At 28.0% G+C, this 19498-nt stretch overlaps 3 protein-coding genes across 3 annotated transcripts in view; 1 reads left to right on the forward strand and 2 right to left on the reverse strand.

Annotated features, from left to right (window-relative positions):
• The window catches only part of LOC106681821 (uncharacterized), an 18097-nt gene extending 16908 nt beyond the window's left edge, over positions 1 to 1189 (forward strand). Inside the window, exon 5 of the mRNA XM_014422347.2 lies at positions 435 to 1189. Within this exon, the coding sequence (XP_014277833.1) occupies positions 435 to 609 (175 nt within the window). The 3' untranslated portion in view covers positions 610 to 1189. The remainder of the gene's footprint in view (positions 1 to 434) is intronic.
• Positions 1190 to 3375: 2186 nt separating this feature from the next.
• On the reverse strand, positions 3376 to 13058 carry LOC106681819 (uncharacterized). Its single transcript, XM_024359472.2, has 7 exons — positions 12905 to 13058; positions 11673 to 11829; positions 11086 to 11225; positions 8568 to 8888; positions 8021 to 8269; positions 5315 to 5385; positions 3376 to 4825 (listed from the first exon to the last, which is right to left on the reverse strand). Exons 1-7 carry the CDS (start codon positions 13041 to 13043, stop codon positions 4691 to 4693), a joined length of 1212 nt encoding a protein of 403 aa, XP_024215240.2. The 5' UTR covers positions 13044 to 13058; the 3' UTR covers positions 3376 to 4690.
• A 5091-nt stretch (positions 13059 to 18149) lies between these two features.
• The window catches only part of LOC136797117 (synaptogenesis protein syg-2-like), a 188688-nt gene continuing 187339 nt past the window's right edge, over positions 18150 to 19498 (reverse strand). Inside the window, exon 7 of the mRNA XM_067052762.1 lies at positions 18150 to 18308. Coding sequence (XP_066908863.1) covers positions 18150 to 18308 — 159 coding nt within the window. The remainder of the gene's footprint in view (positions 18309 to 19498) is intronic.

Raw genomic sequence — 19498 nt, forward strand, 5'->3', positions numbered from 1 at the left:
ATTTCCCCCAAAAAAACGACAGGACTTTTTGAATGACCTGGTATATACACACATACATACATACAAATTGTTGGTTTGTAAAATTAATGTGATTCGGTTTTAAATATTGCATATTATTATATTATTTTGAGCATTGTTTAATCAAATTTATTTTTATTATTAATTTTTTCCCTTTAATTTTCCACACTTTTAAATTTTCTATATTTGCATACTTAAAGTAATGTTTCATATCTTACCTGTAGCACTGATAAATCCCCCAACCATAATCTTTCAGTAAAATTGTTTTCTTTTTGAAATACTAGTTTTACTTTGATCATTAATTTTTGTAAATTCAATGTTAAAAATTGTAACAGCATTGAACATACATTAAAAATGTAATACTATAATGTTGGGACACATCATAGATGTTCCTAATAAACACTTTTTTTTTACAGCTCAGTGGTACAAAGTACAGAGACAGCTGAAGTAGAAAAACCTGCCAATGAGGAATCATTAATAGCTGCTGTGAACGAATCTGCAGAGGAAGGTATTGCTTGGTTCAGCAGTTTCTTAGGATTCAATTTCGGAAATACAAATGCTAATACAAGTTCCAGTGGCCAACAACCATAAGAATATTTTTAATTTATTAGTTGAATGAGTCAGATCTTATTTATTTATTTATTTTCAAAATGTGTTTGATTAATTTATGTTAGCAGCTTTCAAGTATTGTTCATGAATTGAAAGTGCTAATTTTAGGAAATAATTTTATGTACCATGTACATTAGTTAAGTTCTATTTGAACTTTAAAATATACTTTGTGATGTTAATAATTTTACATCAAAACAATATAAAGATAAAATTGAATAGTTTGAATTTACCAAAGAAAAAATTTCATTTTTTTTTCTTTCCACATTAATATATTTATGAACATGAATGTATATTAAAAAAATGAATTGTGAATAAATTTATTATACTTTGATCAATTCTACTAATTATAACTGTACTATTCATAGCTATAGCTATATCTACAAATATAATTTAGCATGAAATCTTTAATATGTTCAGATTCTTAAATATAATATAAATTTTGTTTGTACATTCAAATTATTTAATGAATTGTTATTAAAAAGTAACTTGTGAAAATTAAACTAAAAAAGGTTCGTTTTCCTGATAATAATTCATAATAAACCATGATAATTATGGCCTTTTTGATCTTCCCCTTCCTCTTTTATGCCTTTTAAGATAATGCTGCCATGCTGTAATGTTCCCAGTCCTGTTTCAAAAGTATTTATATATTATTGAGTCAGATATATTTTATTAGACTTGAATAGCCCAATAGAAGAATCCCATTACTTGGGATTAATCAGGTCTTCTTTTAGACTGAGTCATCCCTGGGAAGGTGATACTAATTAGTGTATTGTATGTGACTCCATAGTTATTTTATGAGTGTTGTGTACCGAAACAAGGAACTGATGGGAAGAGGTAGGCTTTATTTCTCATTAATTAGAATATAATAGAATAGCACATAAACTAACCATATGGGATGTGCTACATGGTTGTCTTTTTGAGAAGGGTTATAGGAGAGATGTTGAACATTTATTTTTAATGATGAATTTTCTAAACTCTAAAGATTCAGTTGTTGAATCGTAATTAGTATATTTAGCCCCGACAATTGAAATTATATATTAAGGAGAGTATTCAGTATGTTTTCATTGATTATAACTAGCATTCAAATAAAATTACAATTCAATCTAGCATTCATTTCAGCATTTAACCCAACATGTATATATAAATATATTTGTGTGTGTATGTAATCCTTGGTTCTTCACACAACTTGTGAAAACCAATTTCAAAAGAGCAAGTTGGACCACCAGTGTGCCTCTGATCTAAATTTTTCTTAGTAAAAAAAAAGTGTATATTTTTACTTATATATTTTACAGAATGTTAATTTAAAGAAATCAATGTAAGATGAAAGAAAAAAATAAACAGAATTTAGAAAGAACCTGTCTGTAAATTGAACAATCATCCTTCATTTTTACTAGCACTGTAACAAATATTTAGTAGTTCATCACTTACTGTCTTGAATGCTTGAAAAGAGTAATTCATTTCATTTTGAAATTCTTAATATCAGAATTTTGAACTTCTTTAGTAATTGTTTGGAGCATTAACAGGGAAACAAATTTCAGGTTCTTTAAAATAATTTTTTCTATAAAACTTTTTTATTATGAGTTACCACTATCAAGACTTTTTTAAGTCAGCTGTCTATCATTTGTTTGATAAATTATGTAATTTTAAGACATTTCATCACTAGACACTATTGCTATTCTATTACCTGATTTTCTTGGCAAAGAAGCTATTGCATAAGTATATGATTTGGTATCACTTACATGTATCTTCTTAAATCTGGAGCATAAGAGAGTTATGGGGGGCATCCCATGATGCCTATCAATAGATGAAGTCATGAATGAACCTATTTGCCGTGTAGAATGTTGAATTCCGCAATGTGACCACTTTTAGAATGAGCTTCTTATTTTCTTTCCAGAAATACTTTTAGCAGTTTTTCAATCTGTCTAAAACTTTAACACTGTTCTTTACATGTTTGATAACAATCCTTATCTACAGGTTAACTGATTGTTAAAATTTAAAGGAAAAATTATTTCACTAATACTAATCAACAAACAGAATGCTCTATGTTTCAGCTAATAAGCCATCATCAGGAATTTTTTTTTATATTGTTCATTGCAGTCATCTTGAAACCCTTTTATAACCTCCTCTACCTTGTAAATTTGAATCTAGCAGTATGTATGGGAATATGCCACTATATAAATAAAATTTTATTCCTGAATGTGGAAATGTAGAGCATTTTGTTTGTAGATTGGTGTTGGTGAAATAATTTTTCCTTTAAATTTTAACAAATAATTATTCACCTTAAATAAATTTTATATATGTTAATTTTTGTATTTTTTATAACTTTTGTTATTGGGCAAACAAACTGGAACAGGAGGTCCAATTACTTGAATTTTTTAAACATATCTGGGTTCCAGATATACAAGTCTCAATGCAACACATAAAATACCTGTACCTTTGTGTTCAGGAGTTAAATAAATGATGCTATTAAGCAGCAGGAAACAATTCTGCAGAGCATAAACTGATTGTTGGGAAATAAATTACTTCCGTTTTTCAAACTAAACATAATTTTCACAATTTAGTTATGTAGAGTTGTCTTTAAACTAATGATTTTAATTTTTTTTAAATAGGTAATTAGTTATATTTTTCATATGAATGTTTTATTTGTTATTATTATCAAATGTTGAGGTAAAAATGCAATAATTATAATAAAAGGAGATACAAGTAGTACAACATAATGTCTTTTATTTCTATTTAGGTTCAGTAGATTACACAATATTTACATAGCACAAGGTTATATGAAATTTAAAGCTATAAATTATTAACATTGACAAGTAAATGTGATTTTCATTAATCCAGATACATTAATTATTAAAAACTGGAAAACAATATTAAAATCATAAATTGCAAGGTAAACTTCAATTTTCAAACCAGTTGTAATTTTTATTTAAATTGTCAGTTATTTAATAAATCAATTACATACTCGATGAGGTATGTGAAGTGGATCAACAACTAGTCAATGGTTTAAGTTAAACATCTGTTGTTTACAATTATACACCTTTTACATCATATACATAATTGGCACTACTATCAATACTATTTTCAATTACTTAACATAAAACAACAACATGGAATCTTATTAAAAATTATTTACAGTAATTTTTTTTTTCATTTCTTTATTTTATTATTTTTTTTTTTTAAATTAAACTTCAATGCCATAAAGCAAGGACATTTTACACACTGAGACTTATTTTGGTCATACATTGGTTCTTCAATCACTCAACTTTCATCATAGATCTAATCCAATCTTTTATTTTAAGTTACAGGTATAAATAGTATATGAGCATATACATTTTTACCAGTTAATAGTTATCTCCTCTTTATAGTACAAACACACATACATATAAATGTTGTTATGTATTTGTGTGTATTTGTGAATATGCATGCTAATTAATGTCAGTCTGTGTGAATAATATAAATATAAAATGATACTCTGTATGAATATTATAAATACTACTTCAGAGCCATATATTGTCTTTTCATCATATTATAATATTGTAAGCTACAGAGAATAGGGAAATTAGAGGGAATGAGATTAGTTATTTCATGTCCTTATTTCAGCATTCAAACGTATTCAGAGTGAATATATCCACAAAAAATGGATATTCAAAGTAGCCATCAATAGTTAGTCAGTCTTCTAAAAACACCTTTTTTTCACTTCATTCAGTCGGTTTGGACAAAACAATGGCCCAATAATACCAGAAGATAGGCATGATAGAAGTAATGAAATAAGGATTATCAGTGAACAGACCCATGCAAAATAAAGTTATTTCAAAATCCTATGGGATCAACTATATAATTTGTTAAATGATAGTGTTCAAGCACATAGACATGCACATATCCATATACACACATTATACATTCTTTATATAAAATAAATAGACATTCTAATACAGTTTATATTATATAAAATTTTTCACAATTATAAAACTTTTTATTACACCATGTTTTCATCAAAAGAACAAATAGAACAAAATAAAGATTATCCAGATAATATTTTCAGAGAGTATTATTTGCAAGGTTTTCATACACAACTTTCTGGACCTGGTATAGAGTTAGATATAATATTCTGTGTTGTGCCATGTACATTATTAAGCATAGATGTTTGGGCTAGTGGTTCTTGTACTTGGCAGCCTCCTGGACTCAATGATGATGATGTCTAAGGAAAGTAATACATGTTAATATTAAAACACAAATGTTGTAATGTGTGTATCAGATCTATATAATAAATGAAAAAAATTAAATGATCATTGCAATTGCTGAAACAAAAAAAAAAGTATTTTATCTATTAGTTTTAATCTATAAAATTGAAATTTAGTGGTGTTATGTTCTGTCAGTTATTAAATTAATAATACATTTTGAAAATTAATTTAGATACTTTTTTTTTTTGCTTTATTGCAACTTTATTTGTCATGGTAATTTCCTCTATTTATCTTAACTTACAGTTTTCTATTGTCTGCATTTCAATCAATAATTTTATTGTTATTTGTTGAATCACTTTTGCTAATTGGCCGAGAATTATCAACAAAAGACAATATCAAAATATTCTGATGTTTCTTACGTATTTTTTTTGTTTTTTTATAAATTTTCAAATCAAAGATTTAAATTAATCTCTTTGACAAGCACATAGAATGATGGTTGTACTTACAAATGTTGGATTAACTCTTGGTCCATTGAAAGCAGCAACAGTTCTATCTATTTCAAGTTGTTCTTCTGAAACTGAGAGATTAAATTATTAACAAATACATTTTTACCTTATATCAATGTAGAAACAGAAATAATACTTTATATTTTTCGGAACCCTTTACTCAATAGCAACTACATATACCAAAATATGAAAATAGAAATACTTAGTTACAGTTTAAGAAAAAAATCACATAAGCATGATTAAGCATACAAGTACCAGTACTGGTATTTGGTGGGGGGAATAAGTCCGGCAAGTGGGCCTGTGGGTCCTTTTTGCCAACCCCTGATGGCTACCTAGGTACCCGCCACATACTAACCAAGGTGGGAGTGTCAACAACTTCGGGACCGCCGAAAAATGATTGTTTAACTGCCCCAGGTGGGAATTGAACCCACGACGTTCCGAAGATGTGGATTACTTTGCTCCTTAAGGGATAACATTACTTCATTGACATTAAACATTTTTTATTTCTCAGTGTGGCACAACAATGGTAGTGAAAGGTGAAAAAGGGCTGGGTAGGTAAGAGGAAAAATTTACCTTTCAATTAGTGGTTGGAAAGTTCAGTTGAAATATAATTGAGGGTTTTCTGGAAATTATTTTTTTCTCTTTCTATTATTTTCTGTTAGATACCATACCTCAACTTCTATTGGTAAATTACTTCTTATCAAAATATAAAAGTAGGTGTAGTCATAAAGTTGTTGAAATTTCATTTGTGATTACAAAGCAAGTACGAGTTTTAATTATTAATCTCTTCCATGGTCAAAATTGTGAAAATGTGACAGCAAATAACTTTGCACCAAATATTGGGAATACTTTATTCCACTAAACTAGTCCTTGTTTATGCTCTTAAGTTTCCCAATGCTTAGTTTATTGTCTAATTGCTAACATCCTTTCAATAAATGAGTAATTTCAAATTATTTAAAAACAATTTCAAATCAATTAAATAACGTATATACGTAATTTAGATTTATTTTGGTCTAGATTCATATTGAAAAATTTCTCTTTTGATGTATGTTGGATTATTTAATTTTTTTAACCTTTATTTCAATAAAAATGGATACTTATTTAAAAAAAAATTTCAAACACAAATTTTTGTCTTTTTCTATTATGTTTTAGTGGATCTTTTTTTTTATTACGACAGTCTTTAATTGCTCCAGCTACTGATTCCCTGGTGATTATAATTAATTTTAGAAAGTGGTGCTATCTATATGAAAAAAATGCATGGATATCAACACAGTATAAAGTTGTGGCTTTTTGTTTCATTTATACTCTAAGGAAGCTGAAGTATAATTTTCAGACTTTTTTGACTCCTGTAAGTGGATCAAAAATGCATAGTATAAAAAAAAAGTATGGAATCTGGGGCAAAGTAACACACTTTGAAGGTTCCCTGAAAGAAATGTATTTCTTTATGACAATAAAATAAGTATCCTTGGATTTTCAAAGGTTTCAGCTTCATATTTGGGGACCTTGAAACTCGCCCAACAGTGACTTGAAGTGTATAGATTGATTACAAAAAATTTTCACCTAGTTAAATATGAGTCTCATAGCCATCTGTTTAATCAGCTTTAAGTGACAGAGAAAGTTGAAAATTTGATATTAAGGTATCAGAAGGAGTCTTTATACAATAGATGAATTAAAATTAGTTGAGAACGAATTTAGGATTTATTATATATGTCATGTTACTTGGTCTAGGCATAACATTATTATCATAAAATCTGAAAACACTATAATGTTTTTCTGGAAAACAATCATCCCAACTTTCACATACCCGATGAGATTGTAAAGTACATTTTGAAATTCATATCTGAATGCTTTAATAATTAAAAGAAAAGTCTGACCACTCGCTCATTATAATGCTGTTGTTTTCGAGTTAAGATAAGGAAGGCCAAGATCAAATATCTAAGTATCATTGTCATGCTGGTGACTTAACATTTTTTCCTAAAATTCTTAAATTAATATTTAATGAAGACATACTTATATTAATGTTTATAAATTATAATTTAATTTTTAAGTTAACAATGCGAAAATTGTATTAGGTTACTAATTTACTGTATTAAATTAAGTAACCTTAACTGTAATTTGTCTTGTTTTCTATATCCCAAAACACTATTTTATATATATTATTTCCTGAACTACATCACTTACCACCTATATTAAAAGTGAGGCAAAATATTTTTTTGCCATACTCTATGGGGAATTCTTTTAAACTGTTTAGTTTGTAAAAAAAAAAAAGAATAGTATGTTAATTTTTTCTTATTTAGTAAATCTGTTACTAAGTTAAAGTTGTTTAAATGTTAAATCATGTAATATCATAGTGGTTTTACGATTCTTTTACATAATTTAACTAACTTAATAAATACATTAAAATTCAGTAATAAATGGCAGCTGCAGTTTACTTAATGAAAGCCAGATTTTCTCAGTGTTAATCTAAGAACTGAAGTGTATAGATTTTCATCCTCAAAACATCTTACAAAATATATGAATAATTCTTTAGAAAAATTCATCAATGAATATCATAGGATTGAGCTAGTTTGTAGTGAAAAAGATAGCACAAATTCTGATTGCTTAAACTTATAAATAATTGCTTATAATCACTATCGTGTACAAAATCCCTCAATACTCACCTCCCTCAATAAAATAAACTGTTTTATATATTATTTGAATACTTACCTCTGTTTAGAATATCAGGCTGTTTAATTTCTGATTTCACTTGATATGATACAACATATCTCTGATCATCTCCTTGTGTTATTTCTATCTGCTTTGTGGGTGTTGTAGTGTTGTTTCGGAGATTATAAGCCTTTTTTCTTAAAGCACACACTGTTACTAACAGCAAAAATAATGCAACACTCAGAAGACTTCCTATCAATAAAGCAGCGAAAGATCCTGTTCCAAATCCTTGATTTCCAGAGACCCATTCTGAAATTACATGATACATTTATACAATGAAAAATGACTATAAATTACATTGCTCAAACAATAGAAGTAATTTTGGCTATATTAAGAGGGGATTCTTGGTTCACCATTAAAAAAACTATTTTTGTAAAAAGTTAAAGATTGAATTATAGTAGTTGTAATAGATTATTTAAATTTTTGAGAAATAAGAGTTAAAACTTATGAATTGTAAAGTGAACATAATCAATGAAATTAAAAAAATATTTTTCAAACGTTATATTGATTTGATTTTATAATATTTGCTTGTTTTATAAAAAAATACCTGTTCTTTTTTCAGCATCCCTTATAGCTATGTCTTCCAAAACAACTAATTCACTGCGACCTTTCTGATTTGCTGCATACATTACAAGTTGAATGGTTCCAGGATGACCACTGCTCAAAGCTGCTAATTCTACTCTGAAGAATGGACCCTCAACATTACTTGCATTCAAGCAATACTTTGAAGTAAGAGAATCAACAGCTTCCAAATGAAAGGTCTGTGAAAGTCCTCCATCAAATCCAGCTATGCATTCAACTTCTAACCAATCTCCAGTCGTATTAACAGTAGAACGAAGGGTACAGTTATGAAGAGGGCCAGGTTTAGCTGAAATGAAATGAAATTTTTTTTATTGGGAAACTACTTCTGAAACTAAGATCATTAGTAACAAATTTGAAGACATAGTTACTTAATTAAAAAATCAATAGAAATAAAGAATAATTTCCTTTTTATGAATTACAATATGTGGTAACACCTTGTGAACATTTTCATCAGTAAGGTGAATGTTTGCAGGATGCTTTCATATACGTCTCAGTGGCTAGTATGATGTATACATCTTAATCCAACAGGAAATCTTAGAAATAAGCATGAGGGATAGTTGTAACCCAGGAAAATATTTACCAACAAAGTAAATCAAATCTAATAAATTCAATATCATGGAACTCAAAGCAGTGCAAAAAGGGTAAAATATTAATGAGTTGTTAATAGTTGACTGTAGATTGATATGAGGAGAAGATAGTTGTGGGTGTGGTCAGCAAAGATACACAAATAAACAAAACTTATTTATTTGTGCCCATTGTTCGACCTGAATTTCAGGCCTTCAACAGTGTTGAAAAACAAAACGAGATAACAAACTTATTTCTCAGAGAAACATAAAAATAATAATAAATAAACTTGGAAATACCTAACAATAAATTAAGTAGATTTATTTATCACTCATTGATACTGATAGACAAATAGTTGATCATAGACCATATTAAATTAATCAATTATTTTAAAGATTATTACAAAAAGAAAATAGAAAATTCATTTTATTATTTTTAAAAGCCAATTTTTCAACTCCCTTTATTCATATAATAAATGTTCATTATACAGAAAAAAAAGGTGTTCTTAATGTGTAAATTTCAGATCTGTAGCACCAATTTGGTTATTTAAATTTTTTTTTCTTCTACTTTTTTTCTTTTGCATTTATTCTTATTGTATGTGCTCAGCCACTGGATATATTATTATATAAAATAAAGCTAATTGTGTTAATGACCCCACAGATTAAGGGAAAAGAAAATACCTATCTTGGATAAGCTGAAGATTGATACAGTTGATGCTTATCATCAATCCTTTGGGATTTTTCAACAATTCATTTTAGGTTTAAAACTAGTAAAAAGAAATCCCCTTTGTTCCTGAAGACTGTCTCCCTTCACCTGAGTCCAATTAGGAAGGAAGGGAACCCTGTTTATTTAAAGCAGGGATCATTTAGGAAGGCATGAAAAGCTGGGACTCAACAGACATTTTCACTACCTTGTTCAAGTGATGTGAATTGGAAACTACAATATTTAATTATTACTAAGTTTTGGTGAGTGACGAACAATTGTGAAATATCTTCTTGTCAATAGAGTTAATTTTATAGTTTTAATTTTTTGGGTTGTAGTTTTTTTTTGTTTTTAAAATAGTTAATTTATTTTTCAGAATATTAAATATTATATTTTTAAATTAATAAAAAAATTAAATCAAAATATACACATCTTAAATTTTAAATTTAAGAGGTGTATTTTCATTTTATCTGAGTAAAATTTTTGTTAACAAAAATGTATTAGCTTTGCATACTTTCTTTTGTTAATTTTTAAAAATATTTAATTTATTTTTTTGTGTATTTCTAAAAAACAGTGTTGTAAATATTTTCAATTAAATTTTACTTTCTGTATAAATTCTGGGTGATATGGATGATCAAAACTATAAATTTAAGAGTGTAAAGAAGGTAGAGAGTGCCCTAGCAAGAAAGATTGCAGGTATCATTATACATTGTGTCATAGACTCTAATTTAGTATTGGTCAGTTAATGATGAAAATTTATATTTCTTTATCAGAATTATTTTTTTAACTATAACATTTGTTTTACTTTTCTGAAATATTTTCTAATGAAAAATGATGTGGTGTCTTTAGAGTAATCAGAATTACAGTTAGATTTTATGGAACCAATCAGTATCTTCATTGATCTAGCCAGAACTAATAACATTTACTTATTAGGACTAAAAGGAGTAATAAACTTTATTTAAAATTAAGGATGATTTCCATGAGCAATTACAAAAAGTGGTTGACCAGACTCAAAAGCATTACCATGGCATACAATTATTCATAGTGGACTTTAATACTAACATAGGCCAAAAATCTTAATTAAAGATTATAACTTGAAATGTTAAAATTGATCGTCGGTTGACTTTTGACTTTTAAGAGTTAGAAATGAACATATGAGTAGAAATATTATGTATTAATTGTTTTCTTTAAAAATATTTTTCAAATGGAAAACTTACTTGCAGGGACAACTTGAAATAAACAAGGCTCTGCTTGACGTCCAATGCTGTTTGAAGCTGAACATGTTAGTGTGCCATAATCTCGTTCTGACTTAGGAGTATAAACTAACTCACTAACAGTTCCATTAGATGTTGCATATCTAAAATGGAAATAAAAAAAATATTTTCACGTGAAAACTCTTGTATATTGAATATAATATTTATATATTTTTAAAAAATAACTAAGAAAACTGTTTATCACCAGCTTTATCTTTAAACAAAATTTCAGATATCAAGTTCAAAAGTAATATTTTAAATTTTTCATTGAAGAAATATATTGGATTATTTAAAAATGTTTAGCTCATTATAGAGAATTAGATGATGTATGAGAAAGAATAATCAAAACAATCAAATTTATATTTTTAATGTGGCCTACCATGAAGTTTAAATTATGAATTCCAATTTGATATCATAAATTAATTTAACATTTGTTATATAAAGATAAGATTTAATTATAAATGAAGCTATTTTTTAGGATTCAACCTGATTTTATGATAAAAGAATAACTTTAATCAGTGAAAGCTTTAAATAAAATTTTAAAACATTACCTGCTAGGGGCAACTTGGAAACTTTCACCACTGTTATTGAACTGCCAAAAAAATGAAAGGTCTGTAGGATCAGCAGAAACTACACATTTCACTTTCACTGCTTCTTCTAAAGATGCGCCGACAATAACCGGTTCTGTATATACACATACAGGAGCATCTGGAAATCAATAATTACAGAATTAATAAGCAATAAATTAACAATAATATAAAAAATAAAGATATAACAACTAGTTACAACTATCATAATTCAAATTTTTTTATAATTATTATCCATATATACTTAACTTTCGAAATTTGGCTTGATAAAGTGTAGGCACAATCCAGTATCTCATATTAGGAAAATAACTTGTGAGCTAATTAGGCTTTTTTACGAAATTCTGTGAGTGAAGACTCATGGCACTTTTCAGTTTAAAGTAGTAATAAAAATAAATCACTATTCAATCATTGAAACTACTTTTAACAATGTATTTTTTTTTTATTCCACAAACAAATTTGATCAAATAGTACTTTTTTTAATTGTTAACACAGTATTAAATATAATTACAGCTCTGGTTTCCATTGCTAAACGATCTTAGTTCAAATCTTAGCTAAGCATATTCAATGTCTCTTAATGAAATTTAGAGAGAATGTTGGAGAGGTCAGGTAAGGTTTGTTTACACCACAATGTTATCAGTAACTTTATAATTAACAAAATTTTAGGTAAGTCTTGATGCCTACTGTTTATAACAGTTAATAGGAAAATGTTACTAAGTTATTTCATTTTCAACAAATCATAGCAAATGAATACCAGTGTTATTAACAATTATATTAGGAACAGTAATGTCAATGATATTGAACAGGGTAAACAGTAGGCATTAAAATGTTATCTCTGGTATAAAATATTCCATGTTCAGAGTTGTAAAGTCAGGTTGATAGATTCTTCTTGAGACCACCTAGCCTTAAAAGAAATATATGGGTACTTTATGAGAGATAAATAAAATAATTCGAGAGCTCAATACACTGTTCTTGGATCAAGAACTGGTTTGCACTGCTGATGCCTGCTTTTTGGCCTTTTAGAGGCTTTGAAAGTACTGATTTATTTAAAAATAAATAAAATCAACTTAAAATAACTATTAAATACAAGAATTTATAAAACAATATTACAATAAATATTTTGTCTAAAACATTTTTTTTTTTTTGTATTTTCCCAAGGTACTTAGTTTTTTTGATATAATGGACACATAAAAACTTACATTGGATCCTTAGATAAACTGGTTGACTAGAAGTTTGACCCCTAGAATTTGCTGCCATACAAGTATAGCTGCCTCCATTTTGTCTAGTTACACGTTGTAAAACTAGGCTCAGTGTGCTGATTAACACACCTGAACTCATATTTTGTGTGACTGGCTCACCCTATGAAAAACAGAACATAAACTTTTGACATTAATGACCTGGCTTAATGTATTTAATGTACATCTAAATATAATCAGATATTAATAAAACATTATCTTACTTTTTTTTTATATGTTAAAATAAAAATTATGATAGTCTAATAACAAAATATTTCAGCAAATTCCATAAAATATAATAATAAAACATAGCTCTTAATAAATTAAATTTTGACAATTACCAGGAAACTTTATATGACAATTTTATTTTATCATTTTTTCTCAACAATTAAGTTCAGCAAGAAAACTGGTGAGTAAAACATGTATAATTAATTATACTGCAGATATTTGTTTTTTATTTTTAAAGAATATCTGGGAAAAAGGCTTAACTTTAATTGATTCATTTAATTAAATCAAATAATCGAAGTTGAAACATCAGTAGTTTGATCATGATTATTATGCCTGTTGAATTCATAAATATATATTCCTCCTCCATAAAACTATCTTTAAGTCCAAGCAACCAAGAAATATAACTAGGAAACAATGATAAGTTACAACAGATTAAATTAAAATTGAAGAGGAATAAAGTATTAATAAAATCTTTTTTATCGAATATTATTTATATGATAATGTTTTAATTGATCAGTACAGAAATAATCTTGAATTGATTATCCCATTATCAACTCTGTCCATTGTTTAAAGGTTCATTTCCATGAACTTGACTGTAGGGAAATTTAATCGCTTTTATAGCCTGATTAATAACTGAAATAGATTACCCAAGAAGGGATAAAGTGAAGTTTAGAAAGAAGGTATAACCAATAAGGGCAAAAAAGAACCATCACAAATTCCTATGTAATTTTGAAGTTACCTCAACTTAACACTCATCTTTTGTGTATTAGCAATAGATACAACATACATATAAAAGCTGTAAATATATGAACGATTCTATGATGGAATTTCTGAATCATGTTTTTGAAAAAAAGAGTACAGAATATTTATTCCTATTATATAATATATATATATATATATATATACAAGTGGTTTTAAAAAAACAAGAGAGCTACTTTAAGCCTTATGACATTAGCTCCAACCATTAGAAGTGCATTGAAGAATTTCAATTATAAGAGATACTAACTTATTGCAACACATTTTTGCCAAGTTACGAATAGAAAAGCAACAGAAGTGTTTCGGTTAAGATTAATAATTTTCTTAACAAAAGGCAACTGACCCCGTTCAAACGGTTATTAAACTATACATAATTTGCCACGTAGATAACCTCTAAAAGCCAGAAGGTTATGTCCATCGATTCAGGGTTAAATTTCCTTTCAAACACTATGAATATATACATATTTAAACTGGTAGATGACTGAAAAATTGACGATAGTGTCGTAAGGCGCCATATTGCTTGACTTAAGCGTAAGTTTAGTTAGAATTAACGAGTTCCTGTTGGTTTGAAAAAAAATAAGTTCGATCTTATTGTTGCATACTTGAGGGTCATTTTAAGCATTTTTTAACTCCAAAATACCGTATGTTACAAAGATTACTTTCACATTATCTAATTTTTGACAAACATTCTCAGAATATTAACACCAACAGTACCAGAGAGTCATTCAGGGAATTCCATATACTAGGCAACAGAACGAGGTAACCTATTCCCAAAATCGGCTTAGGAGTACTTGATGGGTAGAGAAATTTTCGAAGCAGGGTGATGTGGTTTGGATCACTCCATTGTAGGTTAGCTTCGATCTAACCAGACAATGTTTACTGACCTCCCTCAACCCAGAACATAATCACTGATAATGTTGACAGTGAGGCACAGTTTACTCCCAACACCCTTCCCGAGGAATCAGCTCCCGACTTGACAAACATTACAGATCGCCGATGCGACAGAACGAACTTCCAACCCTTTCAAGATCTAACATTATCCTTTTCCTTCGCTGATTTAAATGTGGTGTAATTGAAAATAATTAATTAATAGTGGAAAAAAATATTCAAGTGATCATAACATTGATCCAACGAAAAGCATTAAAACGGTAATTAATAATTCGTAACTGTATTAATTTTAAAAAAACACCAGAAAATGTGATGTGAATTATATGGATTGAATTGGTACGATACAGGCTTGTGAAAATTCTACTCATTGGTAAAACCCGAGGAAGATTATTTCAGAGGTAAAACTTAGAAATTATCTTAATCAAACACTTCTGGTGCTTTTCTATTCGGAGCTTAGCAAAGATGTGTAACAATCAGTTGGTTGGTATCTCTGGTTGTTGGTGAGCTCTTAAAATTGGACTTCCGCAGTGCTCTTCTAATAGTTGGAGCTAATGACATAAGACAGGCTCAAAGTTGCTCTCTTGTTTTTTTAGTATATATTTTTTTAACATTAATTTCCATACCAAGATTTAAACAAATTTGTGTGTGAATTCTAGATACAATCCTTTTATAGGCATATTTGCTCATATGATTTGAACACATACAGCATCAATTTTGACGTCAATGTTAATACGATTAGAATTGTTTGTTAAATAAGGTTATCGTTCAAGACGTATACCCACCCACCTTTACACAAATGGTGCCAAGTTCACATTTTATGATAAAAGATGTAAATATACATATAGCTTGACAGTTGCAGACTTTATGAAGACATTAAATACTAAACTATTCTTTTTCGTGAATCAGATAAAAATAAAAACCCAGCAATGCCTCCTTGATGTGTACAGGATAAATTTATAAGATTCGTGAACAATTTATACATAATTATTTACATTTTTATAAGATTCTGTATTACCTTCTCCCCCCAATTTAGTTAGGCCAAATTAGCTATATAAACTTTTTTTTTACAATATTTGTGTACAATGGGATGTTATTTTGAGGCACCAAATTACAAAATAAAACAAGTCCATTTTAGTTCTAATTAAATTTTTTAAATATTTATTTAATGTGATTTACAACTGTACAAATGATAAATACAATAAGTAAATATGTGGTATGTTTCATATACACTACAATTCGGTAATTTAAATTAGAAGGTCCCGTGGCCATCTTCAAATTTAAAATTAATTTTTAAAAAATGTCTTACTAAATTAATTCCTTAAGATTTATGGTTTGTTAGAGGATTTATTTTATTTTATTATCTTTTTTTGTTTGTTTATTTATCTTCTGGGTTTAATAATTATGATTTTCGTAAAAACTTGTAAATATGTATATTTTTGTTTATTATTTTTAGTTTACTTGTAATTGATTATTTTTCATTTTTTTTTTTTTATTAGAAGTTAGTTACCTTGAAATTTATAATATGATATATGGTTTTATTTTTTTTGTTCTATGTTTACTTTATATTTCTGTTCATTATTGTTGTTTATTTTTTATCTTATCAAATTTATTATTATAATTGTACTTATGATAACTTCATTTTTATTTTGAAAATTTTGTGTTTTTCTCTAAAGCTCTATAGCTTAATGTTATTCTAAAGGGATCAGTCCCAGAGTAAAGAAAAATTATTATTATTAAATTATGAATTTTTGCAAGAATTTCACCAAAAATAAATCTAGAAGGCCGATGCCTTCGGCTTATTAATTCTTCTAATGGGTCGATTTTTCTTAGTGCTTTTTAGCCAATATTTACTTTTTTCAAGGAAGCGGTCATAAGTTAAATTGGTCCCTAACCATCTATGGTTAAAATGAAATAAAAATATTTTTTCAAACACTTGCTAACTTCATTCAGATGCTTCGATTCAGACGCTAAAATTCTGTCTGCTATTTCGTCTAATTGACGTTTTTCCGATACGTTATAAAACTGAATAACAGTATTAAAAATAAAATAAAATAATAAATTTGTTTAATTTTTTTTTGTATAATGTGAAAAAAAAATATTGGTATATAAATTACGAATCTATTTATCGCATAATGTAGAAAGCGTCACATTTTCATATCATGGGCATGTGACATTCCCTATGTATTCATAATTAAAAGTCTACTAATAGTTTATAAAATTCAGAAATTTATTTTTTTTCAGCTCCCGTACCACTGCACTGACATCACTTTAGAAATAAATTAACCCCTCCAAACGTATTGTTTATCATCTATTTTAGATATCGATTCCTTAAAGAAATAAATTATTTCTATTTTTATTTAATAACTTGTTCAAAACAAAGACGTTCTAATAACAATTAGATATTAAAATTCTTTAGTTTAGATAATGACAATAATGTGAATGATGCAACTTTGTATATTAAGTAACATTATGTATTTCTGACTTCACTAGAACTTTTTTTAAACGGGTATCACTGTGGATGGAAAAGTCTTCCGCTTACTAGAAATGCTTGTAAAAAATACAACTTTGTGTTCATCCTCTCCAGTTTTGCACAAAAAATAATCGAAATGTTTATTTAAGTTGAGGGAAATGCTTTATTCGGCAATGCTGCCCAAATACATCGGGTTGCTAGAACTTACTTAGACACTTACACAGCTTACTTATCAATCCACGATTGGAAATGTATACACCAACATACGTTAATCAAAGATACAAGATTATTTTCCAAAAAAAAATTATCAATATCCTAAATACAATATACCTCAAATGTTATCTTTTTTTAACAATTTTATTTTATTTTTTATAATTTTTTTGCCACCAACTTCTCAGACAAAGCTATATTACTTTTTCATTATTCATTTTTTCTCAACCATATCTAAAAAATTCTCTTCATTCCACTCTCTTATACCTTTCTTCTCCTGTGATTCGCAATATACATTCAATACGTTACACAAATGCAATTTGCATTAAACGAAATTTTCAATAAATAAAAATATATAAATAAATAAAACAATAAAATAGCCACAGCAGTATTACAATTAAAAAGCAAACAAATAAGTTTGCAAAAACTAATAAATAATGTTTAAAAAAACATACTAATAATTTTTAAAAAATGGATATGAATGAAAATACTTCTTTTTGTAGCAAGTCTTCATGTCAAATGCCGATTCCCGATTTTCCACATGAACTTTTAAAGAAATGAATCAACATTTAAATAATAATGATTTATATAAAGATTTTGAAATGTAATGCTTTCACTAAGTTTTAAGCTCATGAATTAATCATAGATATGAAAATATTACTCACAAACAACGTTAAGAATCAAGGAATCTTCCAACTGTGCAGAAAGGATGCTGGGATTGGTGGCTTGGCATTTCAGCTGGTGACCATCGTCATCAGGAGTAGGCGAAAATATAATTGTGTTAGTGACAATACTCTCGTTGAACCACTTCTCGAACTGGAATAGTAGAATAAAATAATTAATATTAAATAACAAAAACATATACAAAAAATTCAATCTTTATTTCATGGTAAACCCCTTGAGACGTAGATTATTAATATGGAAAAAGAATATATGTGACAAATACCCGTGAAAAAATGAATCAATGAGTCGGGTTATATTTGTATACTTACATCTATAGTGCGATATATTTGAAGAGAAACCTCTAAAAATATTTTGAAATTTCTTCTTACTTTTAAAAGGTAACAAAGAAAAAAAAACCTTTTATCAAAAGGCCTTCACTAAGAATTAGGACGTGATCAATTACTCTATTCACTGCTGCAGTGAAAATTATTTTTTGCCAACGAATGCCTATGTAAATTTTTTTGAAAAATATGATGGTATAAAGTTTACCACTCCCTAGGGGTCTGTAGCCCTGATATTGCAGATTTTTCAAAATGGCCGCCGTATATTTTTATTCCCAATTACTCCTAATGTATTGTAAGTAGCTAAAATGGTCCTTTTTTCCAACCCTTGGAGGCTGCTTTGTAGTTGCTGCCTAAACAAGATAGGAGAGCCAAGGTTCATTTCTCGGGACCGCCGAGAAATAAATATTGACTACTGCAGGTGGTAATCGAACCCACAACGTTCCGAACCGAGCGCTCTGGGACCCACGCCCCAACGCGCATGGCCGTCGTGTACCTTACTTCTAGGTTAACTTGCAATTTTAGTGGACTATTGCACCAGCCAGATTGGATCATAAAGAAGCTTTTTACGCTGATAATTTTATTTATTAAGTTTCGAAGTTAAACGTTTCTCAGGTGGCCATTCATTTGTAAAAAATGCAATAACTACGTTATGACAAAACCAAAGTAATTCAAATTTCTAACTAGATTAACATTGTTTACATGTTACCAAAGTATATACCTAAAATGCCGCAAGGATCGTAAAGTAGATTAACCAGGAACTATAAATGAGGCGCTTACTTGACTGAGTCCATTTTCCTAACATTTCAGGAGTGTTTTCATAACTTTTTGCCATAGAAAATTCTTTTACATCTTCTAAGAGATATAAATACTTAATAAAGGGAGTGACTTATATTTTCGGTAATAAAGTACATCTTTTCTAAACTTATCTTTACGATACAAAAGGAATTATTAATGTGTTGTATTTATTTTTTCCTTCTGAGTGTCCAATTTTAAAAAGCC

This window comes from Halyomorpha halys, unplaced genomic scaffold, assembly GCF_000696795.3.
Source record: "Halyomorpha halys isolate HHAL.00 unplaced genomic scaffold, Hhal_1.1 Scaffold367.1, whole genome shotgun sequence".
NCBI classification, from domain to species: domain Eukaryota; kingdom Metazoa; phylum Arthropoda; class Insecta; order Hemiptera; family Pentatomidae; genus Halyomorpha; species Halyomorpha halys.

Coding starts and splice junctions, on each gene's coding strand:
- LOC106681819 (XM_024359472.2), bottom strand. CDS start 13,043: ATGAGTTCAGGTGTGTTAATCAGCACACTGAGCCTAGTTTTACAACGT. Junction 8,270..8,567: donor GGATGCTGAAAAAAGAACAG/GTATTTTTTTAT, acceptor ATGTAATTTCAG/AATGGGTCTCTGGAAATCAA. Junction 5,386..8,020: donor GCCTGATATTCTAAACAGAG/GTAAGTATTCAA, acceptor TTAATCTCTCAG/TTTCAGAAGAACAACTTGAA.